Below are 14,137 nucleotides of genomic sequence, written 5' to 3'. Positions count from 1 at the left end.
CGAAAGACAGGAAAAAGCCCATAGAACTGCTTTGAATTCTTCTACATTCAGCTGAGAAGATGCTTTTAAAAATATAACATGTGTTTTGTTTTGGGTTTTTGTTTTGTTTTGTTTTAAAACAAAATTCTCATCAGAGATTTTACTGGGAGAGAGTTTTGCCAGACTAGTGTCTTTAAGTGGTCTATGTCACTGTATCTTTCTCCCCTCTCACTAAGTATATTTATTGAAACATCTTAATCTATCCAACCTCAATCACTTGTACACACCAGAGGATTCAGAGTTTGAGGAACTTAAATATAAATATGATGTGTTCATCTAACCAATGTAAACATCACCCAAAGGTATAAGAGCAAATTCTCAGAATTATTAAAGCATGTGTGCATGATTACATTTATATGTAATACTTCAGTAACCACTTCCCCAGCTGCCCTTCTTTTCTTTCACTAAGACGTCAAGTTTTTTTCTTTCTTTCCTCCTCTGATCTTTTTATGTAGCAAGGACCGTGCAGCAACTGCTGCTGGAGCTGCTGGCCTGGCAGGTGGGCACCACCGGGAGGCGTGGACCACCAAGGGTCCCTCCTATGAGGACTTATACACTCAGAATGTTGTCATTAACATGGATGACCAAGAAGATCTTCATCGAGCCTCACTGGAGGGGAAATCTGCCAAAGAGAGACCTATTTGGTTAAGAGAGAGCACTGTCCAAGGAGCATATAGTTCTGAAGAGATGAAAGAAGGTAAGAGTAGAAGTTAGTAAGATGAATATGTCTTGAGTTCAGTAGAAAATAAACTTGACTTGGTAAAGAAATTTTGCCTGGGCAATTCTTAGTTTTATTGAAAACCATCCCCCATAGCAGAAAGTAACTTGAGCAATAAGCAGTAAAACCAACCAGTATTCTTATATTAGCCTTCAACTTAGTTGAAATAACAGACAACTTTTAAAATCTCTGTTTTTAGATTTGAGAAATTGTCATTGTTTTAATTTCTTGCAAAAGTACTCTTGGATGCAAAGTGGCCAGATTCATCTCTTCTTTAATCTTCTGTTGCCTTTTTACATGCATTTTTATTTCTTTGAATTGGGAGCCTTAGCTATACACTAGCCCCAACTTTTTATGTTGCCTCCTCATAAATAAAAAGGAGTTGTACTGCTTGAAATACATAAAAAGATATCACATGAATAAAGAACAAGTATCTCACCATCCAAGAAGATTGACAGAACTTTATATCAGAAGGTTTTAGAAATCTCTGTGAGCCCTGAAGTGTTAACAATTGCATAATAATCCGAAGTTTGAGAGCTGCACCATTTTACTTTATACATTTTAGTCTCAAATTACTGGATTTAGAGACTTTGAATGATGATGCTTTAAGAGTAGGTAGGAAATGGGAGGCTAAAACTGGATAAATATTACTCAGAAGCTGGGAAACAGGGGTGAAATAAGGAGTCTGTACCTCTAGTCAGATTTCATTAGTATTATAACCTACCCGCCCCTGTTCCTAGGTTATGTATCATTACCAATGTATCACTGAGTCTGGTTCTTTAATGCTGAAAGAATCATCAGTAACTAAAAACCACTTGTTTTTTTTACTTTTTCCCTAACCTCTTTCCCCTTCATAATTAGCATTTCTTTTACTGTGTATGCTGAGAATTGTAAAAGTAGTGTGGAGTTGGGTAGTGATGGTAAAAGCAGGTAATACCTCTAGTGTGATTCTCTAGTCTTTTAATTCCAACTGGAAAAAAATTTTCCTTGGTAGTCATACTTCAGTCTCCCTTCTACCCATTGGTTACCTTGACTGTGATGTTTAGCTATTTTGATGCAAGTTATTTTAGATTACATTGTAGTTAGTCTGTCAACTATTTAATGGTTTGTTTTCCCCAGCTTGGCTTCTTGCCTATTCTTGAAGCAACAAGCCTTTTTTTCTGTGAACTTAGGAACAAAATCAAATGAAATAAAACTATTATTAGCCAGTGTTACATACCATTAGGCTCATAAGTTTAACATTCAATGTTTATAATTCCGAGAATGGTGGAATTTAAATCATAAGGACTTTAAATAAGTCATCTAGTCTTGGTTCCCTTTTGTGAATATTTCCTTCTGTGTATAAAATAGTGTATGCTCTTAGGTCTAAATTTGCTTTCATTAGGTTTTATGATAGTTGAATAGACTCTATCCAGTGAACTGTAAAGTGAGTCTTATTTGTCCTACACTTTATTTTCCTCAGAGTTCAAGTTACTTTAATATCTTTAAGAATTTCATAGACTTCAATCATGATGTCATTACTTTAGTGATAATTCTAATTCTTTTCTACTCTCCTTACAAATCATTTTCTTCCCCCAAGTCATCTCCACCTACATTTTTTGTCTTATTTTAATTGTCCTTTTCTGGACTATCTCCAATTGTAATATACTTTACTTGAGACCTAGTGACCAGAACAATACATATTATATATGAATGATTTTATGATTAATTAGTTGAGTTTTATTTCAAATATCCTTCAGGTTTTACATGACTCTTTATTGCTTTGATTCTGGAAGCATATTAAGACAACTTTAGAATTATATGCAGGAATTTTTTTCAGATCCTCTCCTTCCCTTTATGTGATGGCTTAGATCAGGTTTTTTAGTATATTTTAGATTATTTTTCTCTAGGCAGATTTTCTTACACTATGCCAGTACTAAAATAGATCTAGGGACTTCCCTAGTGGCCAGGGGTTAAGACTATGCACTCCCAGTGCAGGGGGTATGGGTTCGATCCCTGATTAGGGAACCAAGATCCCTCTTGCTGCACAGCATAGCCAAAAAAATTTTTAAACTAAAAAATACCCCCCAAACTCAGCAGGTTTGAGAAACAAACTAGGTCTGACACTCTTATGCCCACTTATTCAACCTTCAGCTCTTCCTATATTTTTTTGGTATTAGTTTGGCCTTTAAGTACCCAGAATTGCTTAGCCTCATCAGTGAACTTGATAGTTTCCCAGTACACATCATCTTCGTAATTTATAACTCTGTTAAATAAGACTGTTCCTAGAACTAGTTTTTCTGCTTTACCATTTAGAGATTTCATTTATCCTTATTTTTTGTGTTCTCTCTGTAACAGATCAATTCCTTTTTTGCCTATGTTTCTCAGTAACCTTGTCAGAAATCTTTTAGACATGACTTCATTTAGTTTTGACTTGCATACATTACTTGTCTTTTTTTCCCCTTGAAATACTACATTGGCAATAAGGGCCCTAAGAAGGAGGTTCAGCCTTTGGCACTATTTTTAAATGGTTAAGTTTGATTTCAATTCTCACTTCTACATCCATGTTGTCAAAAACTTGTTTTCTCTGATCTAAACTTTTTAACTTCTCAATTCCTCTTTCCTTTTCTCTTTCTTTTATGTCTCATCTTCGGAGTTTTATCTATACATTGTAAAAATGTCCAAGATTACAACTAATTCATTCTCATATGTTAGTGAGAAGATGCTTTCACTTTATCCATGACCAGAATTGGGCATGGCAACCAACCCACCCCAGTATGCTTGCCTGGAGAATCCCATGGACAGAGGAGCCTCGTGGGCTACACTCCATAGGGTCGCACAGAGTTGGCCACGAGGAGTGAAGCGACTTAGCATACACAGGTCTTCTCTTGATAATGATAATAGATAACACTAATCTAAGTGCCAGGCCTTTGCAAATATTCACTTAATCACCCTGGTAATCCAGTGAGATAAATACTATTTTCCACCCTTTTTGTACTTCAGAAAACTGAAGCAGAAAAAGATGAAGTAGCTTGGCTAAAATAACACATCTAATAAATGTTCCTCAGGATTTGAATAAAGGAGTCAGGTTTCAATCAACATTTTAATTTCTTTTATGTGTTTTAAATGGCATTATATTTGGTATTATTTTCAGAATACAGGATGCAAATGTTTTTCTTAAATTCTTCATTTGTAACATGTACACAAAATGATAGGAAGTGTGTGATGGGAGAAGTTTCCTTTCTGATACTAGATTCCTAGATACAGTTCAAAGTATACTTAATTTGCTTCAGGAAAATAAGCTGCCGTTTATTTACTCATTCATCAAATATTTATTCACTACCTAACAAGCAGTAGGCGCTATTCTGGGTGCATGGGATATATCACTGAGTAGAAAAGGTAAATATCTTTTGTGGAGAACTGACATTTGTGAAAAGTAGGTGACAGAGACACTAGACATAAAGTACTATGTTAGAAAATAAATGCTATAGGGAAAAAAATACAACATTAAGAATATAGAGGTGGGGTGAATTGAAAGAATATAAAATTTGAATCAAGACATGAAAGATGCAAGGGAGTATAGGTACCTAGAGGAAAAATATCCCAGGCAAAGGAAATGGGCAGTGGAGAGGGCCTGAGGTAGGAAGGTGTGTGTGGTGTGCACGGGGAATACTTTGGAGGCCACTGTGACTGGAGCAGAACGAGCAAGGGGTAAGAAAAGGGATAAGTAGTTGGGCAGGAGGAGTTCAGATGATGTGGGACTTTATAGGTTATTGTAAGGCTTTGGCTTTTGCCCCAAGCAGGATGAGGAGCTTTATTTTGATGTCCTGTTATGCCAGCTACAAACTTGGTCCTTCACAGACATTATTTCATGTTCTTAACCAGAGCCCTAGAAGCCAAACACTTTTATCATCCATCGTATAGAAAAAGGTACTGAAGTTTAGAGACTAAATAACTTGCCCAAAGTGTTATAGCTTGCATGTTGGAAGAACCAGGGTTCAGATCCAAGCTATATGTCTCTTAAAACCCATGTGCAGGGACTTCCCTGATGGTCCAGTGATTAAGAATCCACCTTGCAATATAGGGAACATGCATTCGATCCCTGGTTGGGAGACTAAGGTCCCACATGCCACAGGGCAACTAACCCTGTGTACCCAGTAAAGATGCCATGTGCACCAACTAAGACCCGACACAGCCCAATCAATAAGTAGATATTAAAAAACAAAACAAATCAAAACAGACCCAGGTACAGATGACCCTTGAACACTACAGGGATTAATCTAAGTATAACTTATGTTCATAGTTCCTCCACATCCATGGATTCAACCAACCATGGATCATATATTACTGTAGTATTTACTATTAGAAAAAAAAAAATCCATGTATAAGTGGGCCTGCACAGTTCAAACCCACATTGTTCAAGGGTCAGCTCTACTTAAGGTTTATGTTACTTAAGCTCTAGTTTGTGAGAAACATTTTGAATATCTTTTGGACAGTAGCTCAAAAAAATGGAACCAGTGGAATCTGTGTTATCTTATATTATCCTATATTTAAATATATTAAACTTTTATAAGCTGTAAAGGAGTGCCTTTTATATTTAAGAATATTGACTTTCTGATTTTCTCTTTCCAGGCGGCATAGATATAGACTCATTTCAGGAGCATGAAGAAGGCCGTGCAGGGCCAGATGATAATGAGGAGGTTATGCGAGCATTGCTTATTCATGAGAAGAAGACCCCATCTGCCCCTGCAGGTTCAGTGGGGGTGGCTGCTCCCGTGACAGCTGCCAACGGCAGTGACTCTGAGAGTGAGACCAGCGAGTCAGATGATGACTCTCCACCGCGTGTGGCCACTGTGGCTGCACATCATGGGGAAGAGGATGAGGAAGACGATGAATTTGAGGAAGTAGCAGATGACCCCGTTGTCATGGTGGCTGGCCGTCCGTTCTCGTATAGTGAAGTGAGCCAGAAGCCAGAGCTGGTGGCCCAAATGACACCAGAGGAAAAGGAAGCATACATAGCAATGGGACAACGCATGTTTGAGGACCTCTTTGAGTGAGCTTTCCTTACCTTTTCCTCCTTTCTCTAATGCTCATTTCAAAAAGAGATTTCTTACCTTTGAAGAAATGTGTTTAGTGGCTTTCTGCCCCTCTTGATGTAAAGCAACTGTTAATCTTGTGCAAACAATAGTGGGAGAGAAAGTTTGATTATTTTATGCCAGAAACTTCCCCCACAAGGTAGGTTGGCTATAAGCATTCCCTTTCCTATTACTACAGTATTAATATTTTGCTGTATTCCCTTATCTAATCTTTTTCCTTTCCTTTTTAAGACACATTTTTCTCCCTTCTGAAATGAGTGTGACAAGTCTATAAGGTAAATTCTTCCTGTCTGCCTGTAGAAGCCCATTATGATAGGTTACAGTAATTCACTGATCACATCCTTTTTATCTGTTCTGACCAAGCATTCCTCACAGCCCCTGATATTGCTGCCAACCAGGCAACTTCACAACAGGCAAGTCATTGATGTAGGAAAAAAAAACTTAAAGCATCACATTGCCTCACTGTTGAAGATGGAGTCATTGTGTAAGGGGAGATGAGAGTATATCTGGAAGGAGGATGGTTATGCCTATGTCTCATGATTAATATCTAAACCAAAACTGGTGTCTTTAGAACTGACTTGACTGGCAGATATTATTGTTTTGCTTACTGCCTTGTGGTTTGTATATTGGATAATAGAAAACAGAAAGTGTGTTTGGAAAGTCCTTAGGAAGAAATTAGAGAAAAAAATGTGGGCTTAGGATAAGGAGTCCATGTAAAGTATTGAAGAGTCGAGAGCATTGGGAACAGTACCCTTTAAAATCGTCTGACTTTGTGCTGATTTAGAAAGCTGAGACTGATACCCTTCTTTTTCAGTTCTTCCACAGTGTTATAAATTGTTTAAAGAGGTCGTCGCAGCAGAAATCAGCATATAACAATTGATTACTCCTTTGTTTTTTTCTCTCAACCTTTTTGAAGGCCTTCTTTGTCTCTTTTGATTCTTGTCAAGCATGGTATTTTAGAGTGTATCCAGTATATTGTTGAGCATTGTAACCTCAAGGAAGATAGTTAATTTTTGATTCTGATATGTAGCGTGGTATTATTCCTAAAGGCAGAACTTTAAAAATTTTTCATACAAGGGTCTACAGTTGTATTTTTTGTAATATTTTCCCTTGCATTGTCATTTTTAGGTATTTATCGTTTTCTAGTACATGTGTAAAGTTAAGATAGATTTTAGAGCATCTGAGCCTTGTGTGAAGTAATGTTTCATTAACCTGGGTTGTATTAATGACTAAATATTGACAATAAATCTATTTTATACTGACTGAAATTTGTTAATTTCTAGCTCTAACATCTTGGAGCATAATTAAAGTGAATACTCTTCCCAATGAAGAAAAATGTTTCAGAAGTTTTTCTCTTATTGGCATCGTTTCAAATAGTCAATGCAGTTGTATGTGATCTAAACTTTTTTCTGGCCGTAAGTTGCCTTAAGAATGACTTTAAGTATGTACCTTGTGCAAATAGGGCTATTCAACTTTTAAACATTGTTGTTGTTTTCTAAACATTGATAGTTTGGAAAGAAGTTCAGTAGTAATCAGATGTTAAGTTTTGAAATGTAGTTCTAGGTGAACTGTCAGCTCTTCATTTCAGCGAATACTTGTTTCTTGCTTTTTTTTCTTGATCTCACTTGCATGTTCTTTTTCCTGAAGCTACCATTCTATTTTTCTTATCTGTTATCTATTCTTTCATGTCCCTCTTGGAGTCTGTGTTATAACCTATGACTGTGCTGAAATTGTTCAGTTTTTTTTTTTTTTTTAATGTCTTATTTCTTATTTTCTTTATTTCTCAACCTCTTTGGCTGCTCTTTGAGCTGTCAACCCATCTTTTGCTTGAAACCTTTTTTGTTTGGTATCCTAGCCATTACACTGGCCAGGTTTCTCCTTACTTCAGGAAGCCTCCATGCTTCCCTGGCTTCTTTACCTTGCCTCTGCACCATCTGTACTGACTCACAGTAACCATGGACACAAGTCTGTGTGGCAGATTTTCACTGAAGTCTTGTATTATAGTAGAGGGCAAGGGGTGGTCAATGGGAGGGATTCAGCATTGAGTAGTCAAGGAATATGATACACATCCTTGTCCTTAAAGAGTGTCTTTGCCATTTTCACATGTTTCATCCCAAGTAGAGTGCTGTAATATTTCAGCTTCCTTTTTCCTTCATCACCTTTCATCACCTTTTTCTTTCCAAAGGCCTTGGAAAGTGATAAATGTATTAGAAAAAATAACTTAGTTTTTTATTTTATTCCTGTTTGAAGTATGACCTTGAAAGATCCTATCATATCCAAAGTGGTCTATTAAAATGTTTCCCTAACTAAGAAACCATTTTTCCACCCACTTTTCCCCCCTCCCCTCACTTTGCCACTTTTTTTCTTCTCTCTCTGCACTAGATAAATATTCCTCATACACTTGACCAAAGTCAGGTGATGAGGAAACAACTTTGGCCCTAGGTGATCCATAGCTTTGTATCTGCTGGAAGATTGCTTCCAATCTATCTGCCCTTGTAGTTGAACCCTTTTTCTCATTTAGATACCACTTTTTTTCCAGAATACCTTAAGGAGCATTAACTTTAAATGATTAAAAGGAAATATCCAATTTGGCATACCCTGGAAGTCAGGAGACTAGGTTCTTGTCCCAGTTAACTAGACACTTGCAGTGTGACACTATTACCTGATGTGATCTTCCTGGGCTAGTTTCTCAGTTGTCAATAATGGGAGGATTATGGTAGGATCACCAATATTACTTTCTGCTCTGATATTTAATGAAGGTAAGTGGTAGCTAACATGTTTTAAAGTGAGGCTGAATAATAATAACAAAATAACAAGAAGAAGTCTTTTGATGTGCTACAGCAATTCAAGCCAGTTGAAGGATATTTTAATGGAAGGGCTGGTGTAGGTAGCAGCTTTAGGATTTAGAATGTAGAAAACCAGAGCATAAACAATTACTAACTAGGTTTTTGTCTTCTGGTCCTGCCAAGGTACTTCATTTCTGACCTCAATAACTGAGGAAGAAATAATTGAATATTTCATAACTCTTTTTGGTATCATTTTGAGATAATTAGTGAATGGGAATGAGATTGGGAAGAGCAGTTCCTCTTCTTTCTACCAGTTGGCTGTTTGGCTAGATTCCCAGCCAGTACTACAATAGAAAAACTTATATGTGTAGTTTCTTATTCTACATATTCCTGGGTTAAAAAAAAAAAAAGTAGCTAGGAGATGACAATCAAAAAACATAAGAAAATCTTTAGAATTTATAAATTGGTATAATTCTACCTTCTATTTGTTTAGCATTTTGTTTCCATCAAAGCTGTTTCACATTGTTATCTCTGGCAGAGCTATGCTACTATCAGTTAAAAATTTTTCTTTTTTAAATCTCTTGGGGAAATGAGGAAGATTTTCAGAAAGGAACTAGAACTGTGGCACTAAACTTACTGTCCTTTCTATTGGCTTTTTATATTATGAAAGCAAAGTAAACTGTGAATAAGTACAGGTATTCTTAAAACATATAAAGCCAAATGGGTTGAAACGGGAAATGCCTTGAAATTTTGCTTCTTCCTTTGAAGAGGTAAAAAGGAATGAACTAATTCTAGTGGGTCCTCAAGGAAAGGAACAAGCACCTTAACCTCTCTTCAGAAAGATCTTGCTGTCCTTCTGAGTACTAGAGGCTGCCATTCCTATTCCAGTTGCAAAGCAAACAGGTCTCTAACATGACCCAGTTTCAGAACTCAACCCACATTTCCCATCACACGAAAGTACATTATCACTTACCTGTTGTAAATAAGTCTGAGAAATTTGTGTGGAAACAAAGGCTAGTGCCAGGTGCTAAAGTGCCTTTAATCACATTAAGGCATACAGAATAGTTGTACAATTTGTTGTTGTTGTTACTTAAATATATTATTTAAAAATTCATCCAATAAGATATATATGTATATATAGTAAAAAAATGAGAACTCCTCACCCAGCCCATCCCTATCTCACTTACCCCAAGATATCCATTGTTGACAGTGTGTATCATCCCAGACCTTTTCTAGACCTTTAGAAACAACATACTTACACTCATACCCACAGATACATTGCAATGCTTTTTAAGTGAATACAATCATATATAAATTGTCCATACATACATTGCCATTTGTTTTTGAAATATCTTGAAAATCTTTCTATATCTGTATATTTAAATCTGATTCATTTTTAAAAATAAGGACTAGGCTGAATTAGGTAGTGTCCAGTTTTTCACTATTAAAGTGCTATAATGAATTACCCTTATATATCCTTATTCTATATTTCTATAGGATAGGACCATAAAAGAGAAGTAGCAAATCAAAGGACATGTCCATCTTAAACTGATAGCTCTTGCCAAATCACTTTTCAAAAAAACTGTTGGAGAATTTTAAGCAGGGAAACAATTTGTAGCATTGCTGTTGGGTTGGAGTTGAAACCTGGAGATTATTAAGGTGATTTCAATAGGCTTAGTAATAAAGGGCTTCCCTCATAGCTCAGATAGTAAAGAATATTCCTGCAGTGCAAGAGACCCAGGTTCAATCCCTGGGTTGGGAAGATCCCCTGGAGAAAAGAATGGCAACCCACTCTAGTATTCTTGCCTGGAGAATTCCATGGACAGAGGAACCTGCAGGCTACAGTCCATGGGGTCACAAAGAGTCATGACTATGCAACTAAAACACACACACACACACACACACACACAAGTCTGTGGGGATGGAAAGAGGGGACAGGTTTAAGAAACTTTGGAGGGGTGGCACTAATGTACTTGGTGACTGTTTGAATATGGCACTACCCTGGATGAAGCTGTATTCTGACTGAATGGTTGTTCCATTTATCAAGATTGGAAATACAGGAGGGAGAGCAGAGTTTATTCTTGTTTCAGCTCGCATCTCATAAATGGCACCATCATTTCACCTACATGCTCACACCAAAAGTCTAGTAGTTGGCCATCCTTTCTGTTTTCTATCCCACATCCTGTTCATCAGCAAGTCCTGTCAGACTCAAAATATAATCTAATTTATATAACCTAAGTTTGAAGGTAGAGCTGATAGGACTTGCTAATAAACTGAAAATATATTCTAAATCTCACCTCTTATACTTCCACCACTACCAGCCTACCACAGGCCGTATTAATACCTCCCCTACCCCCACTTAAAACACTTTATTGACTGTTTCTTAGAATAACATCTAGACTAAACTCCTGACCCTTTTCTATAGGTCCTAAGAGATCTGGCCCCTGACTACTTTTATGAGCACACCTATTATTCTTCCTGTTAACTACTCTCTAACAACATTGACGTTCTCTGCTTTGCAAATATGCCAAGGTTTTTCCTGCCTTAGGTCTTTGCCCTAACTATATTCTCTGCATAGAACTTTCTTTTCCATTCTTGTCACTTTTATTTGATTCTCAGCTTAAATGGCACTTTCTCAGAAAAGCCTTCTCTTAATCTCTTCTCCCATTCATGGTGATATTTTCCTACTTTATTTTCTTCATAATAACATTGCTGTTTACAGTGAACTTGTTTATTTTTTTATGTCTCTCAACTCCCCCGCCACCCCCCCAAAAGACTAAGGACAGAATACTAGCATGTGCAATTAATTCTGGCACATGATAGGCTCTCAACAAATGTTGAATGGATGAATGGACAGATGAATTGGCACTAGGAGAACATACTCTTTCTCCACCAAGGCATATCATTTTGTTCCTGCCTGAATTTTATTTATATATATGTTTCTTAATCAATTAGTTATGTTTACTTGTGGTTCATGGTACCTAGGACTGTGTCCCCAGGGTAGCAGAATATAGCTTCTTTGGTGCAACCAATGAGACGCCTAGAAGCTTTAGTTCTGGGGAGCCATTAGCTTCAATGTTCATGAAAAAGAGAACTTAGTATTTTGTCTAGGACCGCCCTGTCCAATAAGGTAGCCACTAGCCACTTGTGACAATTGAGTACTTGAACTGTATCTAGTCCAAATTGAAATGTGCTGTAAATAGGAAACACATACCAAATTTTGAACTCAGTGTGGGATTAAAGAATGTAAAATACCTTATTAATAATTTTTATATTGATTATTTGTTGAAAAGATAGTACTGTAGATATGCTAGGTTAGAGGAAATATGCTATTAAAGCTAATTTTACCTGTTTCTTTTATTTCTTTTATATGGCTATTAGAAAATTTTAAATTGCCTATATTGCTGACATTTGTAGCTTGCATTGTATTTCTGTTGAACAGCACTAGTCTAGGACATTCTCTTCAGGTGCTGGAATTATGTATTGTACTTAGTGACTATACATCTTTCCTCGTGTGCAAGTTTTTGAGCTGAATGCTGTGCTCACGTTCCACTCCTCCCTATCATCTACTAGAAAGGTAGGCTTCATTTTGTTGGTAGACTCTTTCTCTTGGGAAAATAGTGAATTTTGCTTTTGGTTTAATTTTTCCCCTTTCATGGGTGAAAATGGTTGGGGTGAGGTGTTTTTTTTTTTGTTTTGTGTGTTTCCTGAAGTAGGATGAAATATTAGGGATGACATTAGCAGTGGAGATAAGGAACTGAGAATTGTTGACTACCTAGACCAATTTTGTGATGTTGAAAGTGCTGCTGACTTCTGGGTAAGTGAGGAACCTGAGCATCTGGTGAAGCCACCACGCCAGAGACAGAGGAGCTCAGAACCAGTCCTAAATCAGAGGAGTGGGAAGCCTAAAGTGGTGCTCTGTATGCGTGATCTTAACAGGCAGTGTATGTGAGATTGCTCATGTGTTTATTTCTGTCTCTCCCCTTGCTATAGAATGTAAGCTCCATGAGGGCAAAGGCTTTATCTTTCTTGCTTACTGCAGTGTTCTGTCTCATATCCCTGACTCAATGCCTGGCACATAGTAAGTACTCATCAATAAATACTGAATGAATAAACAAGTATGTTTATCCAGGCCAGGAGTAAGTCATGGCCTTTATACAAAAGACTGTTTTCCGTTTGTATACCTAATTGTATACCTAATGTTTTTGATGCTATTTTGTATTAATTATCTTCCTGTTTGGAATGCTTACAGATGGTGAGTGCTGATCTACGCAGCAAAGTGCATTTTTCCCAGCAACTGGTGAAACCACCTAACCAAAATACATCTAACAAATGCATCTAACTAAACCAATTTGTTCACTTAGTCTGTGTTAAGGTCATTCTTTACAGAAGAAATTGTGAGAAGCAAAGATTGTGCTGTTTCTTCAACTGGAGATTTTATTTATCTCTTAATAAATTAAAATTGATGATTCCGTGGTTTCCTTCATGATATCAAAGACCCAGCTTCCTTTTATCTTTATACTTAGTCTTTCTTTTTTGAGGCAAGTATTTGTTGCTTTATGGTTCCATAATGGCCAGTACTTCATCTTTCTACATACATCTTCAGGTAGAAGTGAGGGAGTAAGATGATAAAGGTATATAATAGCTAAGTCAGTATCCCCCTTCCTTTTTAAAAAAATTGTGGTGAAATTCATATGACATAAAATTAATCATTTTAAATTGAACAATTCAGTGACATTTAGTTTATTCACTATCCAGTTCCAAAACATATTCATCTCTGCAAAACAAAATCCGTCCCCATTAAGCAGTTGTTTTCCTTTCTCCGGGGGAAACCACACCCCTTGGCAACTACCATTCTTCTTTCTGTCTATGGATTTATGTATTCTAGTTATTTTGTATAAATGGAATCATTCGGTATGTGACCTTTTGTATCTGGCCTCTTTCACTTAGCATAATGTTTTAGAGGTTCATCCATGTTGTAGCATTTGTCCGTACTTCATTCCTTTTTATGACTGAGTCGTATTCTGTTGTGTGTATATGCCACAATTTGTTTATTTATTCAGTTGTTGATGGGCATTTGGATTGTTTCAGCATTTTGGCTATTGTGAATAATGCTGCTGTGAATATTCATATACATGATGTTTTCAATTTGAGGGGCCTATACCTAAAAGTGAAATTGCTGAGTTTGTGATAATGTCTATGTGCTGTTTCTTTTTAACATACCACCTTCCCAGCACTATGTGCAGTAATTACTGGCAATCACTGGGGAGTAGACAGGGCCTTATAACCAAGATGTCTGTTTTGGAAGTGAGAATCAACAGAGAATATTCAGAGCTCTAGGGTCTGTGACCAGAGCAACAGCTACAGAGGGCCAAGTAATAGTAGGTGTGCGTATGAAGTAAGAATTGAAACATCCTGGATTTTCTTTTGTGAAGGAATTAGCTTCTCTGCATTGCCCTTTATATCCTTTCCTGGGTTTCAGACTTTTTAAGTCATAACATAGACTCATTCTGGCCATC

At 36.9% G+C, this 14,137-nt stretch overlaps 1 protein-coding gene across 3 annotated transcripts in view; it reads left to right on the top strand.

Annotated features, from left to right (window-relative positions):
- Positions 1 to 13,087, top strand: part of GTF2E1 (general transcription factor IIE subunit 1) — a 40,217-nt gene extending 27,130 nt beyond the window's left edge. For 2 of the 3 annotated variants that reach the window (XM_061167067.1, XM_061167068.1), the window contains exons 4-6: positions 495 to 736; positions 5,369 to 5,789; positions 12,871 to 13,087. In XM_061167067.1, coding sequence (XP_061023050.1) covers positions 495 to 736; positions 5,369 to 5,789; positions 12,871 to 12,877 — 670 coding nt within the window. In that variant the 3' untranslated portion in view covers positions 12,878 to 13,087. Of the gene's footprint in view, positions 1 to 494; positions 737 to 5,368 lie in introns of all 3 variants that reach the window. The other variant, XM_061167069.1, reaches the window with a different exon arrangement.
- Positions 13,088 to 14,137: the final 1,050 nt, after the last annotated feature.

Source organism: Dama dama, chromosome 19, assembly GCF_033118175.1.
Source record: "Dama dama isolate Ldn47 chromosome 19, ASM3311817v1, whole genome shotgun sequence".
NCBI lineage: Eukaryota > Metazoa > Chordata > Mammalia > Artiodactyla > Cervidae > Dama > Dama dama.
This window is presented reverse-complemented; position numbering and strand designations above follow the sequence as displayed.